We start from the raw sequence: 15,406 nt of genomic DNA, 5'->3' as shown, positions 1-15,406 counted from the left end.
GTAGGGAGGGCTATAATAGATGAATATACAAAGTGGGAGTCTAGGGAGAAATCGTCTGGTAGAGGAGGGCAAAGAGAAATCTAGGAAGATGTTTTTAAAAATATGGAATCCTTGAACAGGACCTGGTTTTAAAGGTTTACTTCAGAATTGAACATATTTTTTTAGTCTAGACCTTTAGGGGAAAATCTTAAAGCTTTCAGGACTCAAAGACAAGTTACTGTTCACATGGCTAAATTGCATTCCATATTTATTTGACAAATACTTATTGCAGGTCGGGTACTGTTTTAGCCACTGGAGATGCAGTAAGAAACTTAATTAATTTTTTTTTTTTTTTTTTTTTTTTGAGACAGAGTCTTGCTCTGTCACCCAGGTTGGAATGCAGTGACATGATAACAGCTTGCTGCAGCCTTGACCTCCATGGCTCAGGCCATACTCCCATCTCAGCTTCCCAAGCAGCTAAGACTACAGGTCTGCCCCACCACCACCAGCTAATTTTTAAATTTTTTGTGGAGACTGGAGTCTCACTAAGTTGCCCAGGTTGGCCTCAAACTCTTGGCCTCAAGCCATCCTCCCACTTCGGCCTCTCAAATTGCTGGGATTATAGGCATGAGACACCACGCCTGGCCCAACAAACTTTTAAAAATCACTGTATTTATGAAGTTTACATTCTAGTTGTGGAAACCGACACTAAACAAATACAGACATTTCAGTGGTAAGTGTTACAAAGGAAAGAGACAACAGCATAAGGGAATGGAACATGAAGGTAGGGGACACTTTTAGAATAAGATGATCCGAGAAGGCTCCTCTGAGGAAGTGACATTTAACCTGAAACCTTAATGATACGAAGGATCAAAACTATTTTAAAAATTCGGAAGTGGAGGTGGGGGAGAGAAGTTCTAGGCAAAGGGAGGAAATAGAAGCCGATGGCTCTCCACCAGGAAACAGTGGATGAAGAATGGAGAAGAATTGTAGGGCCCAAGATCAGAGAGATGAGTAGGGCCAGATCATGTGGGCAAGCTTTTATGTATTAGCACGCTTAGAATTAATATTCTGCTTGAGAACTAACCTGATATTTGAAACAGAGTGAAAAAGAAAATACCTCCCACAGTATACTTCATAGCTTCTTATTTAGCCCAAGCTGTCAGGGAAATAAAGTCCAGCTATGGCTGTTTCACATAATGCACTGCTTTGGAGTTTTTGTCTCATCTGTTAGAGTAAGATAAGTACCACATACTATTATAAGGCTATATAGCATAAAATGATGATGCATTTTCTCCTGTCATTGATAAGAGGATTTTTTTAAAAGTAAATTTCTTGGTTTAGAATTTGAAAGCAGTTTCAAACTTGGATAACACAATTCAGATCTTTTTTTAAAATTATTTTTTATTTATATTTTTTAAATTTTTTTTTTTTGAGATAGGGTGTGGCTCTATCACGCAGACTGGCATACAGTGGCACAATCTTGGCTCATTGCAACCTCTGCCTCCCAGTCTGAAGCCATCCTCCCACCTCAGCCTCCCAAGTAGCTGGGACTACAGGCATGCACCACCATGCCTGGCTAATTTTTGTAGAGAGGGGGTCTCACTTTGTTACCCAGACTGGGAGATTTTTCTGTACTTGGCTGTATGCTTTCCATTGATCTGCTGCTGTTTTCACTATTATTCCTTCTTTTGTGTGGGTATTTTCTTTTGATTTTTAGAATTTTACTTGTAAACATGCTACATATACATATAATTTGGTGCCCTGTTTTTCCATTTACATATTATACTTTCCATATTAGTACATTGTCTGATATTTCTGCATAATACTCAATTCAACTTACCTGCTATTGTTTTTATCATATCTCTATTACAAACATTAGGCCCATTTCCCTTCTTTAAAAGAGGAAAGTTTGAGGTTATGGGCGGTGTTCTGATAAAATAAATAATATTTTGTCATGTTTGTTTTTTCATTGATTAGGAAACATTGTTTTGAATTTAATGCCTCAAATTTGGTGCACAATAATTTGAAGGGAAAAACTGACAAGTTTGAAATGAACATTGATATTACATAATTTACATTGAAATGATACATCTTTTGTAAATTTGTAAGAAGAATAAATAAATGAAAACCTGATTACCTTTCTTATTTGAAGTTTATTTGGGGGGTCAGAATTTGACTTGCTTCTGTATTATTTCACTTTTCAAAAGAATCCGCCGGGAAAGATTAAAATTCATGGTCTTCAAATGAGAAATCAAGCCTTACTTTATTCAAAAGAAAATGTTGGAAGCCCATTTAGAAATGATTTAATATTGAAGTTCCTATAGTGTTAGTTATAAATTCAACCTTGACATTTCTCAAAATTATACAAAGAAGTGGTAGAGTAGAGCTGGGAGTTCATTGGGGCTTGTAGATTTTGCAGGAATTTTTTTTTTTAATGTGTTAAAACATTTTATTTACAATAACAGGCAGCAGCGGGATTTGGCCTGGTGATGGAGCAAAGTGACCCCCTGCTGTAGAGCAAGGTGAGTGAGTCACGCCCTTGACAACACATTCTTAGAAGTCATGCTAGTTAGGGGCAAGTTCTGTTTCTTCCACCAACGTCTTCAAGCCTCAGAATCCTTTTCTATCAAATGGGGCTAATAATAGAATACACCATACCTCAGAATTAAGTGAGGCTGTGCAAAAGGTGCTTAATTCTGTGCCTGAAATGTAGCAACAGACAATAAATTCATCTAACAATAAATTCTTATGAAGAAGTTATTACAATAAATTCTTATGAAGTTATTACAATAAATTCAGTGACAAGCAATGATGGCAATGGAAATAAAAATGGAGAAGCAGATGTAATTAAGAGATTTGAGAAGTAAAATTGGCAGTTCCTGGTAACTAAAGCATGTGTTAATGATAGTGATATCCTTGGACCATTAGTTGTTCAGCTTTGAATACCCTCCCCAATTTCTCTGCTTATTCTTTTTTTTTTTTTTTTTTTTTTAGTATTTATTGATCATTCTTGGGTGTTTCTCGGAGAGGGGGATGTGGCAGGGTCATAGGATAATAGTGGAGAGAAGGTCAGCAGATAAACACGTGAACAAAGGTCTCTGGTTTTCCTAGGCAGAGGACCCTGCGGCCTTCCGCAGTGTTTGTGTCCCTGGGTACTTGAGATTAGGGAGTGGTGATGACTCTTAACGAGCATGCTGCCTTCAAGCATCTGTTTAACAAAGCACATCTTGCACCGCCCTTAATCCATTTAACCCTGAGTTGACACAGCACATGTTTCAGAGAGCATGGGGTTGGGGGTAAGGTTATAGATTAACAGCATCCCAAGGCGGAAGAATTTTTCTTAGTACAGAACAAAATGGAGTCTCCTATTTCTACTTCTTTCTACACAGACACGGTAACAATCTGATCTCTCTTTCTTTTCCCCACATTTCCCCCTTTTCTATTCGACAAAACCGCCATTGTCATCATGGCCCGTTCTCGATGGTCGCTGGATGTTTTATTTCCCAGAGAACCAAACCTTAGCACTGTGCACGCCACACCTGAGGGCGGATTCTCCCAGGCCAGCCCAAGTCAGGGCAGGGCTGGAAACTAGGGGCTTGTTGCCCAGCAAACCGCCACAACAGAGAGCGGACTCGATCCTGCGCTCCGGCGGGGCTGACCTGCCTGCGTCCAGCCCCCGCGCCCTGGGCCTCCCTGGGTCTGGGTCTGGGTCCGAGTCTGGATCTGGCCCTGCGCTCAGGGCCCGCGGAGGAGACTATGGACCCCGCCGGGCGCCCCCGGGGCCAAGGGGCCACGGCAGGGGGGCTGCTGCTCCGGGCTGCTGCGGCCGCCAAGGGTCTCAGGGAAGACCTGTGGGGCGCGGCCGCCCTGCCTTGGAGGAGCCTGTCCCGGATCCCGAAGCGGGAGGGTCTTGGAGAGGAGGACACAGCAGTTGCCGGACACGAGCTCCGTGAGTCCCGGGACGAGGTCTCAGAAAATCAGGCTGCGGGGCGGGCTGGGTCGAAGGGACTTGAGAAGGTACCCAGAGCAGCACCTCCGGACGCTGCAGGAGGGAAACTGGCGCGGCGACTCAGCCCTGGGACCCTGAGTCCCAGCCTACACCGCTGCACTCCCTGTTGGCTGGTTTTCAGCTTTGGAATCCACCCCCACCATGTACTGTGGGTGGAAGGACAGTATTATTCTTCCGAATTAAGGAGGAGGCTTTTAAAAATAATGATTAAGTCCTTTTGCAAATAAGAGTTTCATGTGCTCTTATCTCCTATATCGTGACTCATGCTCCGATTTATTGTCTGACTTTAAATAAGTCAGTCACTTAATCTTTCTGCACTTAAGTTTTTAAAGCATGGAGTGGATCATCTATGCCTTGGGAATAATGTGTAGCATAAACTGAGGCAGCTGTTAAGCAGTTCGAAAGCTGAAAGCGATTTAAGTCTGCCCCCGCCCCCCGTCCCCCCCCCCCCCCCCGCCCTCCGCCCCGCATGTAGGGTCTTGTTGCTCTGTTGCACAGGCTGGAAGGCAGTAGTGCAATCACAGACCTCCTCAGGCTCAGGTGATCGTCCCACCTCAGCCTTCCCAGTACTCAAGCCTCTTAACGGGGCACACCATCCAAGGCTACTGGCTGGGACGGCCTTATTTCCTAAACCAGGCTTGGAAGCTATACACCAATTCATCAATATAGTGTTCATTCAGTCATTCTAGAACTATTTTCAAGGGCTTAACTATTTGCTAGGCATGTTCTAGATGTAGGGTTGGAGAGAACAAGACAACCCCTGTTCTGGTGGAACATTCTGTTGTGGTGGAGGGGTGATAGACAATAAAATAAGTAAGCAAATAAATGAATAAGATAATTTAAGGTAAGTGCAGTGAAGGCCATGAGACAGGGTAATGTGGTTGGAGTCAGGCTGCCTGGGACAATTCTATAACTTATAAAGCATGAGCAAGTGGTATAACTTTTGAAGATCTCAGTTTCCTCATCTGTAAAATGGAGGAATCATGCCTACATCAACAGATTATTTGTTTTATATAAACCCTAGGGCATTCTAATAGTTGGAGATCAAGCAAAGGAAAAAGAGCCAGTAGAAAAGACTAGAAAGCGAAAGTTGGTTTACCAGACCTCTAGAGAAGAACATGTTACATGGAGTGTGTGTTCCTCTGTGTCAAAGTTGCCAAGAGCTCAATGCACATGACGGAGGTATGATGACTGGGTTTTGGCAAGGCGGAGTGACCTCAACAAGAGCAGTTTCAGTAGAGGGGTGAGAAAGATGTCTGATTAGCATGGGTTGAGACAAGACTGTGAGATGAAGAAATGGAGACAGCAATTATAGAATACTTAAGTTTGGGGTAATGGAAAGTCGAAAAATGCAGCAGCAGTTGGAAAGGAAGCTGGGGTCAAGGGAGGGTTTTTTATGCATAGGGTATTATGGCATCTCAGTATTTTTGGAGGGGAGTGATCCACTGGAGAGAGATTAAGTGATCTAGAGGAAAGAAGAGATAATTTCCAGGAGATTGACATATGAAACACTTGAAAAGATAAAAGGGGATGGGATCCAGAGCCCAAGTGTAGAGGTTGGCCTTTCCTAGGTACAGGGAGGCTTCATCCTGCATATATAAATGAAGGTAGGTTGGTAGACTCACCTAGGTGGGAAGATGTGGGAATTCGTGTCCTATTACTTCTGTTTTCACTATGAGGCAACGGTATTAACTGAGAATTAGGTGATGGTAGTGGGAGGAAGTAAATTAGGTAGATTAGTAAATTCAGATATTTGAGGAGAAAGGAAAGGATATGACATGTTGAAGAAGGGAAGACTAGGGAAATGTAGAGGCTAGCTAGTCGTGCTGAGATTAGTGGGGAAGAATTTAAGAGACCTGTTAGCATGTGTATCAGTCAGGACAAAGTAAGCTTTTCCTGCAGCAATAAATGACTCCTACATCTGAGTGACTGGACTTAAAAACGATCTATTTCTGACTGGGTGTGGTGGCTCACACCTATAATCCCAGCATTTTGGGAGGCCAGGTGAGAGGATCACTTGAGACCAGGAATTCAAGACCAGCCTGGACCACGTAACGAGACCCTGTCTTTACATTTAAAAGAAAGATATATTTCTTGTTCGTGTAGCATGTCCAAAATAAGTTGACGAGGGTCTCTCATCTTCTTAGTCTCTCAGGAACCCAGGTGTCAAGGATCATAAAGGGGTTGAGATTTTACCCTACTTGTAATCTCACAAGTTAGCTTGCTAGGTGATAGAGATGCTGGCAGAAGACACTTTTGGATCAGAGATGATGAATTTCATTACTCATAGCAGTAGCAGTAGCCAGAGTGTTAGCATTTGTGTCAGTTCTCCAAGCCCCAATTCCCACAGGGAGATATAAAGATGCCAAATGACACCTGCACACACAGTGGGTTGTGTTACAGAAAAATCCTGCGCTTAGGGAACCCAAATCTTTTGTAATAGTCAATAAGCATGCCTTACCATTGCTTTCTTCCAAGGCTGCAAGCAAACCTGCCCTTTGCTCCAGAGGAAGATATTATCTCTGTCTGTCAAGGCTTTTCACTATACAAACATCCTTGAAAAGGTAGTAAAGAGCAAAGCCAGTCAGTGCTTTTGCTTGTAAGATGTGCAGAAATGTGAGAGACCCAGGGAGAATTGTGTCCCAATACCAAGTTGATGGAGGTACCACCATCTTGTAACCCCTTCATTTAAACACATGGCTTCCAGTGTTGATAAGGCAGGGAAAAGAGACCTAGAAGGTGACACAGGCTTTTCACTGACTCAGCCCCAAAGTGACATGCCATCACTTCTGCTTTCAGTCCATTGGATACACCTCAACTATCCAGGCTGGGTTATGGGCTTACACATGTGACCAGGTAGAAGAGAAGAAGCAGATATTGATGAACACTAGCAATGTCTACTACAGTATGGCTGTGTGTTTTTCTCCAGTACCATTTAGCTGTTCAGGTACAGAAACAAAGCAAGTAGCAGTTGGATTTAATCTCAGAATTAGGATTCTGACCAACTAGTCTAATGGAGGAAAAGAATGGTGAGGGAGGTAAGTGTTTGCATAGAAGTGATTTCATAGGTAGACCATGTGCTATGGTCTGAATGTGCAAAATAAATTTCTGTTTTTTTAAAATTACTCAGTGTCAGGTATTTTGTTATGGCAGCAAAAACAGACTGGCACCATGGAATCTAAACATGGTAAGGAGGGAAGTAAGGACATAGAGATGAAGAATATGAAAAAGGGCTAGAACTGTGGACTGGAGGACTTCATAAGGTTGCAGAATTTCTGGACTTGGAGAACTAGAGCAGCTGAGCTGAATGGATGAGAAGTTGTGGTCAAAGAATAGGATTCTGGAAGTCAAGATTTCAGAGGTAGTGCAGTTTGAGGGATGATTAGTTCAGGAATGTGTCTCTGAAATTTGATGGCTAAGGTCAGATCTGGGGAAGATTATTAGAGGTGACAGAGTCAGGGAACTAAGAGGCCAAGGTGTTGGATTAATCATCTGTGAGGAGGTTGAAGTCACCTAGAATGGTGACAAGAGTAGGGGTAGGAACGAAGAGAAGGATCCAGGTAATAGAAAGAATGAACATATGAATCTGCATGAGTCTGCTCAGGCTGCCACGACAAAGTACAGCAGACTGGATGGCTCAAACCACAGACACTTATTTTCTCACAGTTCTGGAGGCTACAAGTCCAACATCAAGATGTTGGAAAAGTTCAATTCTTCTTAGGCCTCTCTCCTTGGCTTATAGATGGCCACCTTCTCCCTGCCTTCACCTGGTCTTCCCTCTGTGTGTGTGTCCTAATCTCTCTTCTTATAGGGACACCAATCATTATCAGATTGGAGCCCATTCATATGACCTCATTTTACCTTAATTACCTCTTTAAAGGCCCTATCTCCAAATATAGTCAACATTCTGAGGTACTTGGGGTTAGGACTTCAACATAGGAATTTTGGAGGGACACAATTCAGCCCATAACAATATTTCCCAAGAAGATACTCCTTGGTTGGTCCTTGATTGGACTTGGCAGTATCCTGAAAGGTCTTTGCTTCGGCAAAAACTTGGGGAACATTGAATGTTATGATGGTACCATTTAAAAAACAAGGAAACCCTTAGGAAACTAATCCACAACACATCTACAGAAACCTCTCTTACGGTCCTTTCTGTTTGGAGATGGTATGTTATTGACTCCTACTTAACCTCAATTCTGGTCTTATCCCCTTATGTTGGGCTGTCCTCTGAGAGCCCTCTACTCCCCTACATAACAAAAAACTCAATAAACCCTGGAATCTTCTCTGTGATAGTTAATAAAGCCTACCATATGAATGTGTATATGTGTGTGAAATGTGATGTTTATAGTAGATGTCAATCTACTTCTATGTGTTTTTATGTAAATGAGAATAAAACATTTTAATCCCCTTTAACTTTGTGTCTGTATGTATGATGGGCTGCATTTTGAAATTTTCATGCGGGCCTGGCGTCGGTATAGAGTTCTGAAGACAACAGTTTCATCTCTGTAAGCTGTAGGAGCATTTGGACTCCTCCCTGCCTAATCTTGTACAAGGTTTTTTACAAACAATGCCCCCTGGGAAGTCTATGGCCGCCTTCTGACCTTCTAAGCCAGACACCAGGTTACTGACTTCAGGGTGGTCCTCATGAATAATGTTTTGTTTGGGGCCAAGAACATTTTTAAGGATGTGAAAGCGCTTGCAGCATGAGGAGAAAATGAAATCTTGATACTACAGTTTTGTAAGATATTGAAGCGAAGTTCCCATGTCTTAAATAAAACAGCAAAATGTGAAAGACTCAAAGCTGTTGTTACAAGGTTTGCCCTATGAAATATGCTTTCTCTTTGGCCTCCTTAAATTCCCTCAGTCATGCTTGCTTTGCTTTCTTTCAGTACTCCCAAATGAGAGAAGCTTTCAGAATGCTGCTAAAAGCAATAATTTGGATCTTATGGAGAAGCTGTTTGAAAAGAAGGTTAACATTAATGCTGTGAACAATGTGAGTAGAAGTCATAAATATGACAAGTGACTTCTCCCGTAATGGCTTGGATTTACACAGGACATCTGAAATAATAATAAAAATAAAAATCATGGTGCTGGCTGAGATAAGGGAGAGCTGCTTTGTTGGTAATCCCGGGGTGTTTAAGCTAAAAGGTGGAGTCAAACAGTGGAAGAGGCTCTGGGTGTTTTAATTCCTCTTCCAAGAAGGGGAGTGCACAGAATCTTCATGCCTATCTGTTCAAAGTCTGTGGGTGGGCAGTAAAGCCAGCTGTCAGGGTTGCAGGCCCGGACTTGGTCCTGAATTGTCGCCTGTGGATCAGTTTGGCCTCACACATTCTGGAAAGGCAGAACATTTTTTTGCTGTACAATCTGGGTTGTTTTCTTGCCAATGATGTCCTTTGTGGTTCTGTTTTTCCAAATTTAAAAATCTAAAGAGGCGTGTGGATTTTCATTATACTGGTTTTGAAATGTAGTGCGTCTCCCTCTTGGGCAATGAGGCCTTATCTAAAACCTGGCTCTTACTTGTTCTTTAAGTGCCTGGGTTTTAGCGGAGGGAAAGTCCACTGCCATAAGTTTGGATTCTTTACTGCTTGCTTTTGTGAGGATTTCCTGATAGTCCTTTGAGGCCAGGTTTATCAAAGTGAAGGTTGGAGGCTGTGTCAATTGCTTAGGACAATTTGTGGAGTGGTTCAAGGTGGGTGTGGCAGAGGTGGATTTAATGGTATACGAAGCATAAGCTTCAGGGCCCTTGCTTGTACAGGCCCCTTGTAAGGCACTGAGAGGGCTCTAGTAATATGTTCCTATGACTATATGATTTTGTAAAATCTGAAAAAATGTAAGGCATTTTAACTGCAATTATTTAAGCTTTCTGACTCTGGCTTTAAGGAAGACTCCCTAAATAGTCTAAACTCAGGTTTCACAAAACCTGTGTCTGTCGCAGGCAGTAAGGTCCTAGAAACTGAAGCTACAGAATCTGAAATCATGTCCCACGTGCAGTGGAAGAATGTTGTGCATGTGGCGGCAGTGGGGGGGTGGTGTGGCTTTGTGCTTATGTGTGGGGATAAGTGTGGGGATTGGTATGTCTGTGTATAATGTGTGTGTGTGATGTGTTATAGGTGTATATATAGTGCTCATGTTCCATAGATATCCTAGAATAGGAAAGCAGCAACATTTTGTAGCGTAACAATTTTAGGGACAAAAAAAAAAAAAGAAAGGAATCAAGAAAGGAAGGAAAGGCAGAAAGGAGAAAGGATGGAAAAGAGGAAAAAGAAAAGAAATAAGCAAGTCTCTTTGAAGGGAATATTTGTATAGTTTCAAAAATATTTATGGATAGATATCTTTGAAGATTATTATGACCATGGAAGGTTAACTGTGGGAGTAAGTGAAGCAATAATCACTTTTCCAAGTAGCAGGAAATAGATTCTCTAGTATACTATTCAAAACATTTAACATTTTTCCATATACAACTTTCTGTTATTTTAAACTTTTTCTTAATATTAAAGTACTTGGGAGAGATACTACAATCTGATATACTTTAACTTGCAGTGTGGCAAGTTATTATAAACTCCTAATGAATTGTATTATACTTTCTAATGACATCTGTTTACTGTTTACAGCAAATTGTTGACATGGTTACTTGTAGAGTTCCTTAAAACCAGCGATGATGGAGATTTTAAAAATATAAGTAATTTTATTGAATTATCTTGGGTGCAATTTTGGCTTACATCCTTATTCACAAGTAAAATTAATAGTGGAGCTTATAAGCCCATATTTGACATAGTAGAGCAAAGCTCCAGATTTCAGACAAAGTCATAATAACTGATGGGTTTTTTTGTTTTGTTTTGTTTTGTTTTGAGATGGAGTCTTGCGCTGTCACCGAGGCTGGAGTGCAGTGGTGCAATCTCAGCTCACTGCAACCTCCACCTCCTGGGTTCAAGCAATTCTCCTGCCTCAGCCTCCCTAGTAGCTGGGATTACAGACGCACGCCACCACACCCGGCTAATTTTTGTATTTTTAGTAGTTACAGGGTTTCACCATGTTGGCCAGGCTGGTCTCAAACTCCTGACCTCAGGTGATCCACCTGCCTTGGCCTCCCAAAGTGCTGGGACTACAGGCATGAGCCACCATGCCCAGCCATAACTCATGTTTTGTTGAACTTATTTTATCACTGGTTTAGCTATTGTGAAAGTTTTCAGAATCAAAATGGAGTCACCGATATTAAGAAAACCTTGACAAATAGAGCTGGGGAAGGCCATGAATACAGGGTTCTCATGCTTGTATACCTGATAACAAAAACTACCACAAAAGACTGCAAAACCCACAACCTTGCACAAAAGCCATCACAACCTTACACAGAAAATATTCTGCAAGGACATCTGCGCAGCAACTGCCTGTCTAATCTAAGACTGGCGTCAGCTTGTTGTTGAACTTTGTAGCAAAGGATAATTATTTCAAAACAATTATGTAATCCTCATTTTTTCCTTTAAAAACCTTTGTCTTCTTTTACTTCCCTAAATACACACATAGTTTTACTATGACATGCATATTCCCGTTGCAATGCTTTATTCCCAAATAAATATATTTTCTTTTGAGACTATCTCTTATTATTTAGGTTGATGCTACCAAGAAAATCAAATATTTAAATGGTTCTCATTTTTTTATTATTTATGTATAACAAAGAATAGTAAAGCCATGCCCAGACATCTTATTTGGGAGCAAAAGCAGTGTCTAGAATATGGGGAATATGACACATATCACTTCCGATCATAACTTCCATTATCTGAAATGTATTAGACTGTCTCTGGGTATCCCAGGAGCATCATGTTGACTTTCCTTTGGAGCAAGATAGTCATAGCTTTCTTTCTCTGCCTTCTGTCTTTCTTTCCTTCCTCCTTTCTTCACTCCTTTTATCCCTTCCTCCCTTCCTTCTTCCTTTCAGAAGGAATTTATTGGCTTCAGTAAAATTTACAGTCCAAAAACTTAGAGAAGAACGAACACAAGTGGATTGAATATCTAGGAAAATTTCCGCTATGCATTATTAGTATATTCTAAGCAGAAAAATTTACCATTATTAATGATTGCATAAGGGGGAAATCCAACTTTTACTTTCTAAACAAAACCCATTATATTGCTACAACATAATGCTACAATACAGTACAATATAAGCTGAAACAAGAATTTCATCTTGCGGCGTGTCCTTCAGTGGACTGCCAAATTCTCTGATGTTATCTCATAATGAAGGCAGAATTCGGCTGGACACAATTCTCATAACTTTCAAAGGTAAAGGCAAAGAGTGGAGCCAAACAATCAAAATAGAAACACTTGATAGAAAAGTGTGGCCATTCAAGAAACAGGAAACCTAAAATCACTGAATAATGATCAGATGACTAAAAACATAAATTATGCTTCCTCAGATGAACCGCACAGCCCTGCATTTTGCAGTGGGGAGAAATCATTTATCTGCAGTGGATTTCTTGCTTAAACACAAGGCCAGGGTGGATGTTGCTGATAAGGTAAGCTCATCTTGAGTAGAACAAGTTGCAGCATAACCAATGTACAGGGAGAATCTGATCATTCCAGTTAGACATCTTTTCTTCACATACACACAAAATATTTTAATTGGCAGTGTTCGTTTTGGAAAGGTCTCTTCATAGAGAATATACATATATGTGCTCTTTGAATTTAGGGACTAAATTGTTTCCCCTTTACCTATGGGACCTGGGTTTTTGCTTATTTTCTCATATTGACTTTATGGCCAATAGCATGCATTTGTAAAAGCAAGATCATTGTCCAGAGTATAATCTGGAATGTGGAAGACAGAAGCTAACTGGCCCCAGAGACATCAAATATTGACTTTGCTCTATGAACTCTGATAATAAATAGGTGTATTAAACAGCTCAGGGGTAAGCCCAGGAGCACACACACAACTTTATGCCATCACTTTCTCAGGCTCCATCGTCTCCATGATCAGCTCCCCTACATTTTCCAGCTCCCCACCCTCTTTTCCTGGTCCTCTGTCTGGAAAGCCAAGGCTGTGGTCTCCCCGCTCTGCTGTGTACTTCCCACAAATAGGTCTGCCTCCAGGACCGAGTGGGGGAGGGTAACAAGAGAACATTTGGATTCTCCCTCCACGCTGCTTTATGACCACAGTTCCTCTGGTCAGAGAGAAAGATTCCCCTATGTCAGAGTTTAAGGTGCTTGCCCAGCCACTGCTGCTACCCCTACCACTGTCAAGTTGTAGCTTTGGGAGTGGGGCTTGGCTTGGGGGAGGGGGCACGGCCAGTAGAGAAAAATGAGGCAGAGAATTTCCCCTACCTTCTCTGTTCTATAGGAGCTCCCTTCTCCTCTTTAGACCAGAATGAGAGAGCTTCTCTTGGAAATCTTTCTGACTGTGCCCAGGGCACAGTTCCATGATTTGCACTGCCTTGAGTCCAAGTTGGAAGGTATGGAAGGAAAAGAAAAATCAGGAAAGTCACTGCAGGATTGTCCTTACTTTGAGTTCTGATTTTTTCCCCCATCCACCTGATACCATTTACAGAGTCCTCAGCTGTTCCATGCATTCCTTTTTTCTTTAATTTTAATTTAAAATTTGTGTGGGTATATAGTAAGTGTACGTTCCATGCATTCTTTCCAGAGATTTTATTTGTTTTGGTGGCAGAGACAGAGTGGATTGTGCTTACTTCGTTTTAACAAGAACCATAACCCCAAATCTCTAACATACCAAAGTAGAGGGAATCATACAGCAAACACCTATGTATCCATTGCCCATATTAGATTGCATCTTTTCTTTTAAACAGAATATCTGAGGATTGCCATGTTTCTAATATGTTAAATACAGGACTGGTTTGTGTCAGAGTGCAAATCAATTATTCCTGAAATGATGGAGAGATATTTCACCAACTTGTTCTCCTTGAGGTTTTTCTAAACATCTATTTGTATTACCTTGTCTCTGAAGCATGACTATTTCTCTTAACTTTGCCTGAAGATTGAAATAATGTCAGGTGGGAAATATAGTAATTCCTGGTGTGTCTCTTTTTCCTGCTTTGAAGGTTTCACTAAGTTAAATATATTTATAACTAATTAAATCATCTACAGTGGCATTACTCTGTAACTAGTAAAATGTTTTTCATAATTCAACCAAGGTCATGTTTGACCCAATCTGGCAGCTTCTTTATCTGAATGGTGAGCCTTGAGTTTGACTTCTTCTAAGTTCTAACACCATTTGCAAAGAGCCAACAGTTGATCCCCTTCACCATCAATATTTATTCAGTGGCTGTTGTGCATATGTCTCAGTGTCAACTACTGAGGATTCAATTAGACAGAAGTCCTTGCTATTTAAAGTGTAGTCCCAGGACTTGAAGCATGCACATCACCTGCAAGCTTGTTAGAAATGCAGGATCTCAGGCCCCACCCCAGGCCTTAATCAGAATCTGCATTTTTAAAAAATTCCTAGGTGATTGTTTTTGGGAAGCACTGGTATGAGATAGAGTCATGGCTTTGCAGGGCCTATAGTCTATCTGGGGAGCAAGGACAGAGACTGTACCAGCTGAGTACCACTCAAGGCACTGCATGCTAGGGACCAAAGTGAGCAGCAACCCCGAGTCCTGGGAAGAGGCAGACTGGATAAATGGAGGCTCTTACTCCAGACAGGAGTAAAGAATCCCAGGTGGGTGCAAGTGGTGCTCAGAGGATAAAAACATCTGCTGACAACGCTTCTTACCTCTGGGAAGCTCCTAACATGGAAGTGTTCCCCAGAGGAAATTATTGGCCTCACCTATGACGAGACTGGCAATGAGGACAGGTTATCAGTGACTATTGAGCAATGTACACTTTACAGAGCTTCGTGAGCCAACTGTGAGTGTAATTTGTGATACATGGTCTTAAGTAGTCTCAGGCATGCCAGTTTCATATCAGAAGAATTTCTTTTATGGAGGTTCTTCTCGGGGAGTTTACACCTGTGAGCGGTGATTCATTGCCTCTGAGGAACAATGGCTCCACTCTGAGTTTGTGGTTTTAGAGACTCAAGTTGATTGCAGCTTGAATTCCCAGCTTTTAGATTTTATGATCGGAACTTCGAATTTTAAAATGTAGGCTGCTTTGAAATTAGGAATTACCTTTTAGGGAAAAATAGATCTCCTATCAAAGAGTGATTTGTCACCTGTCTCAAATATTTCTGGTGGTTTTTTTTTCTTCTTTTTAAGGTGGAGTTTCACTCTTGTTGCTCAGGCTAGAGTACAATGGCGCAATCTTGGCTTGCCGCAACCTTCTCTTCCCAGGTTCAAGCGATCCTCCCAAGTAGCTGGGATTACAGGCATGCGCCACCACGCCTGGCTAATTTTGTATTTTTAGTAGAGATAGGGTTTCTCCATGTTGGTCAGGTTGGTCTCGAACTTCTGACCACAGGTGATCCGCCCTCCT

At 41.5% G+C, this 15,406-nt stretch overlaps 1 protein-coding gene across 1 annotated transcript in view; it reads left to right on the top strand.

Moving 5' to 3' along the window:
• The first annotated feature begins 3,604 nt into the window (after positions 1–3,604).
• Positions 3,605–15,406, top strand: part of ANKDD1B (ankyrin repeat and death domain containing 1B) — a 56,378-nt gene continuing 44,576 nt past the window's right edge. The window contains exons 1-3 of the mRNA XM_054685041.2: positions 3,605–3,931; positions 8,884–8,987; positions 12,403–12,501. Coding sequence (XP_054541016.1) covers positions 3,739–3,931; positions 8,884–8,987; positions 12,403–12,501 — 396 coding nt within the window. The 5' untranslated portion in view covers positions 3,605–3,738. The remainder of the gene's footprint in view (positions 3,932–8,883; positions 8,988–12,402; positions 12,502–15,406) is intronic.

The sequence above is a fragment of the Pan troglodytes genome, chromosome 4 (genome assembly GCF_028858775.2).
Source record: "Pan troglodytes isolate AG18354 chromosome 4, NHGRI_mPanTro3-v2.0_pri, whole genome shotgun sequence".
NCBI lineage: Eukaryota > Metazoa > Chordata > Mammalia > Primates > Hominidae > Pan > Pan troglodytes.
This window is presented reverse-complemented; position numbering and strand designations above follow the sequence as displayed.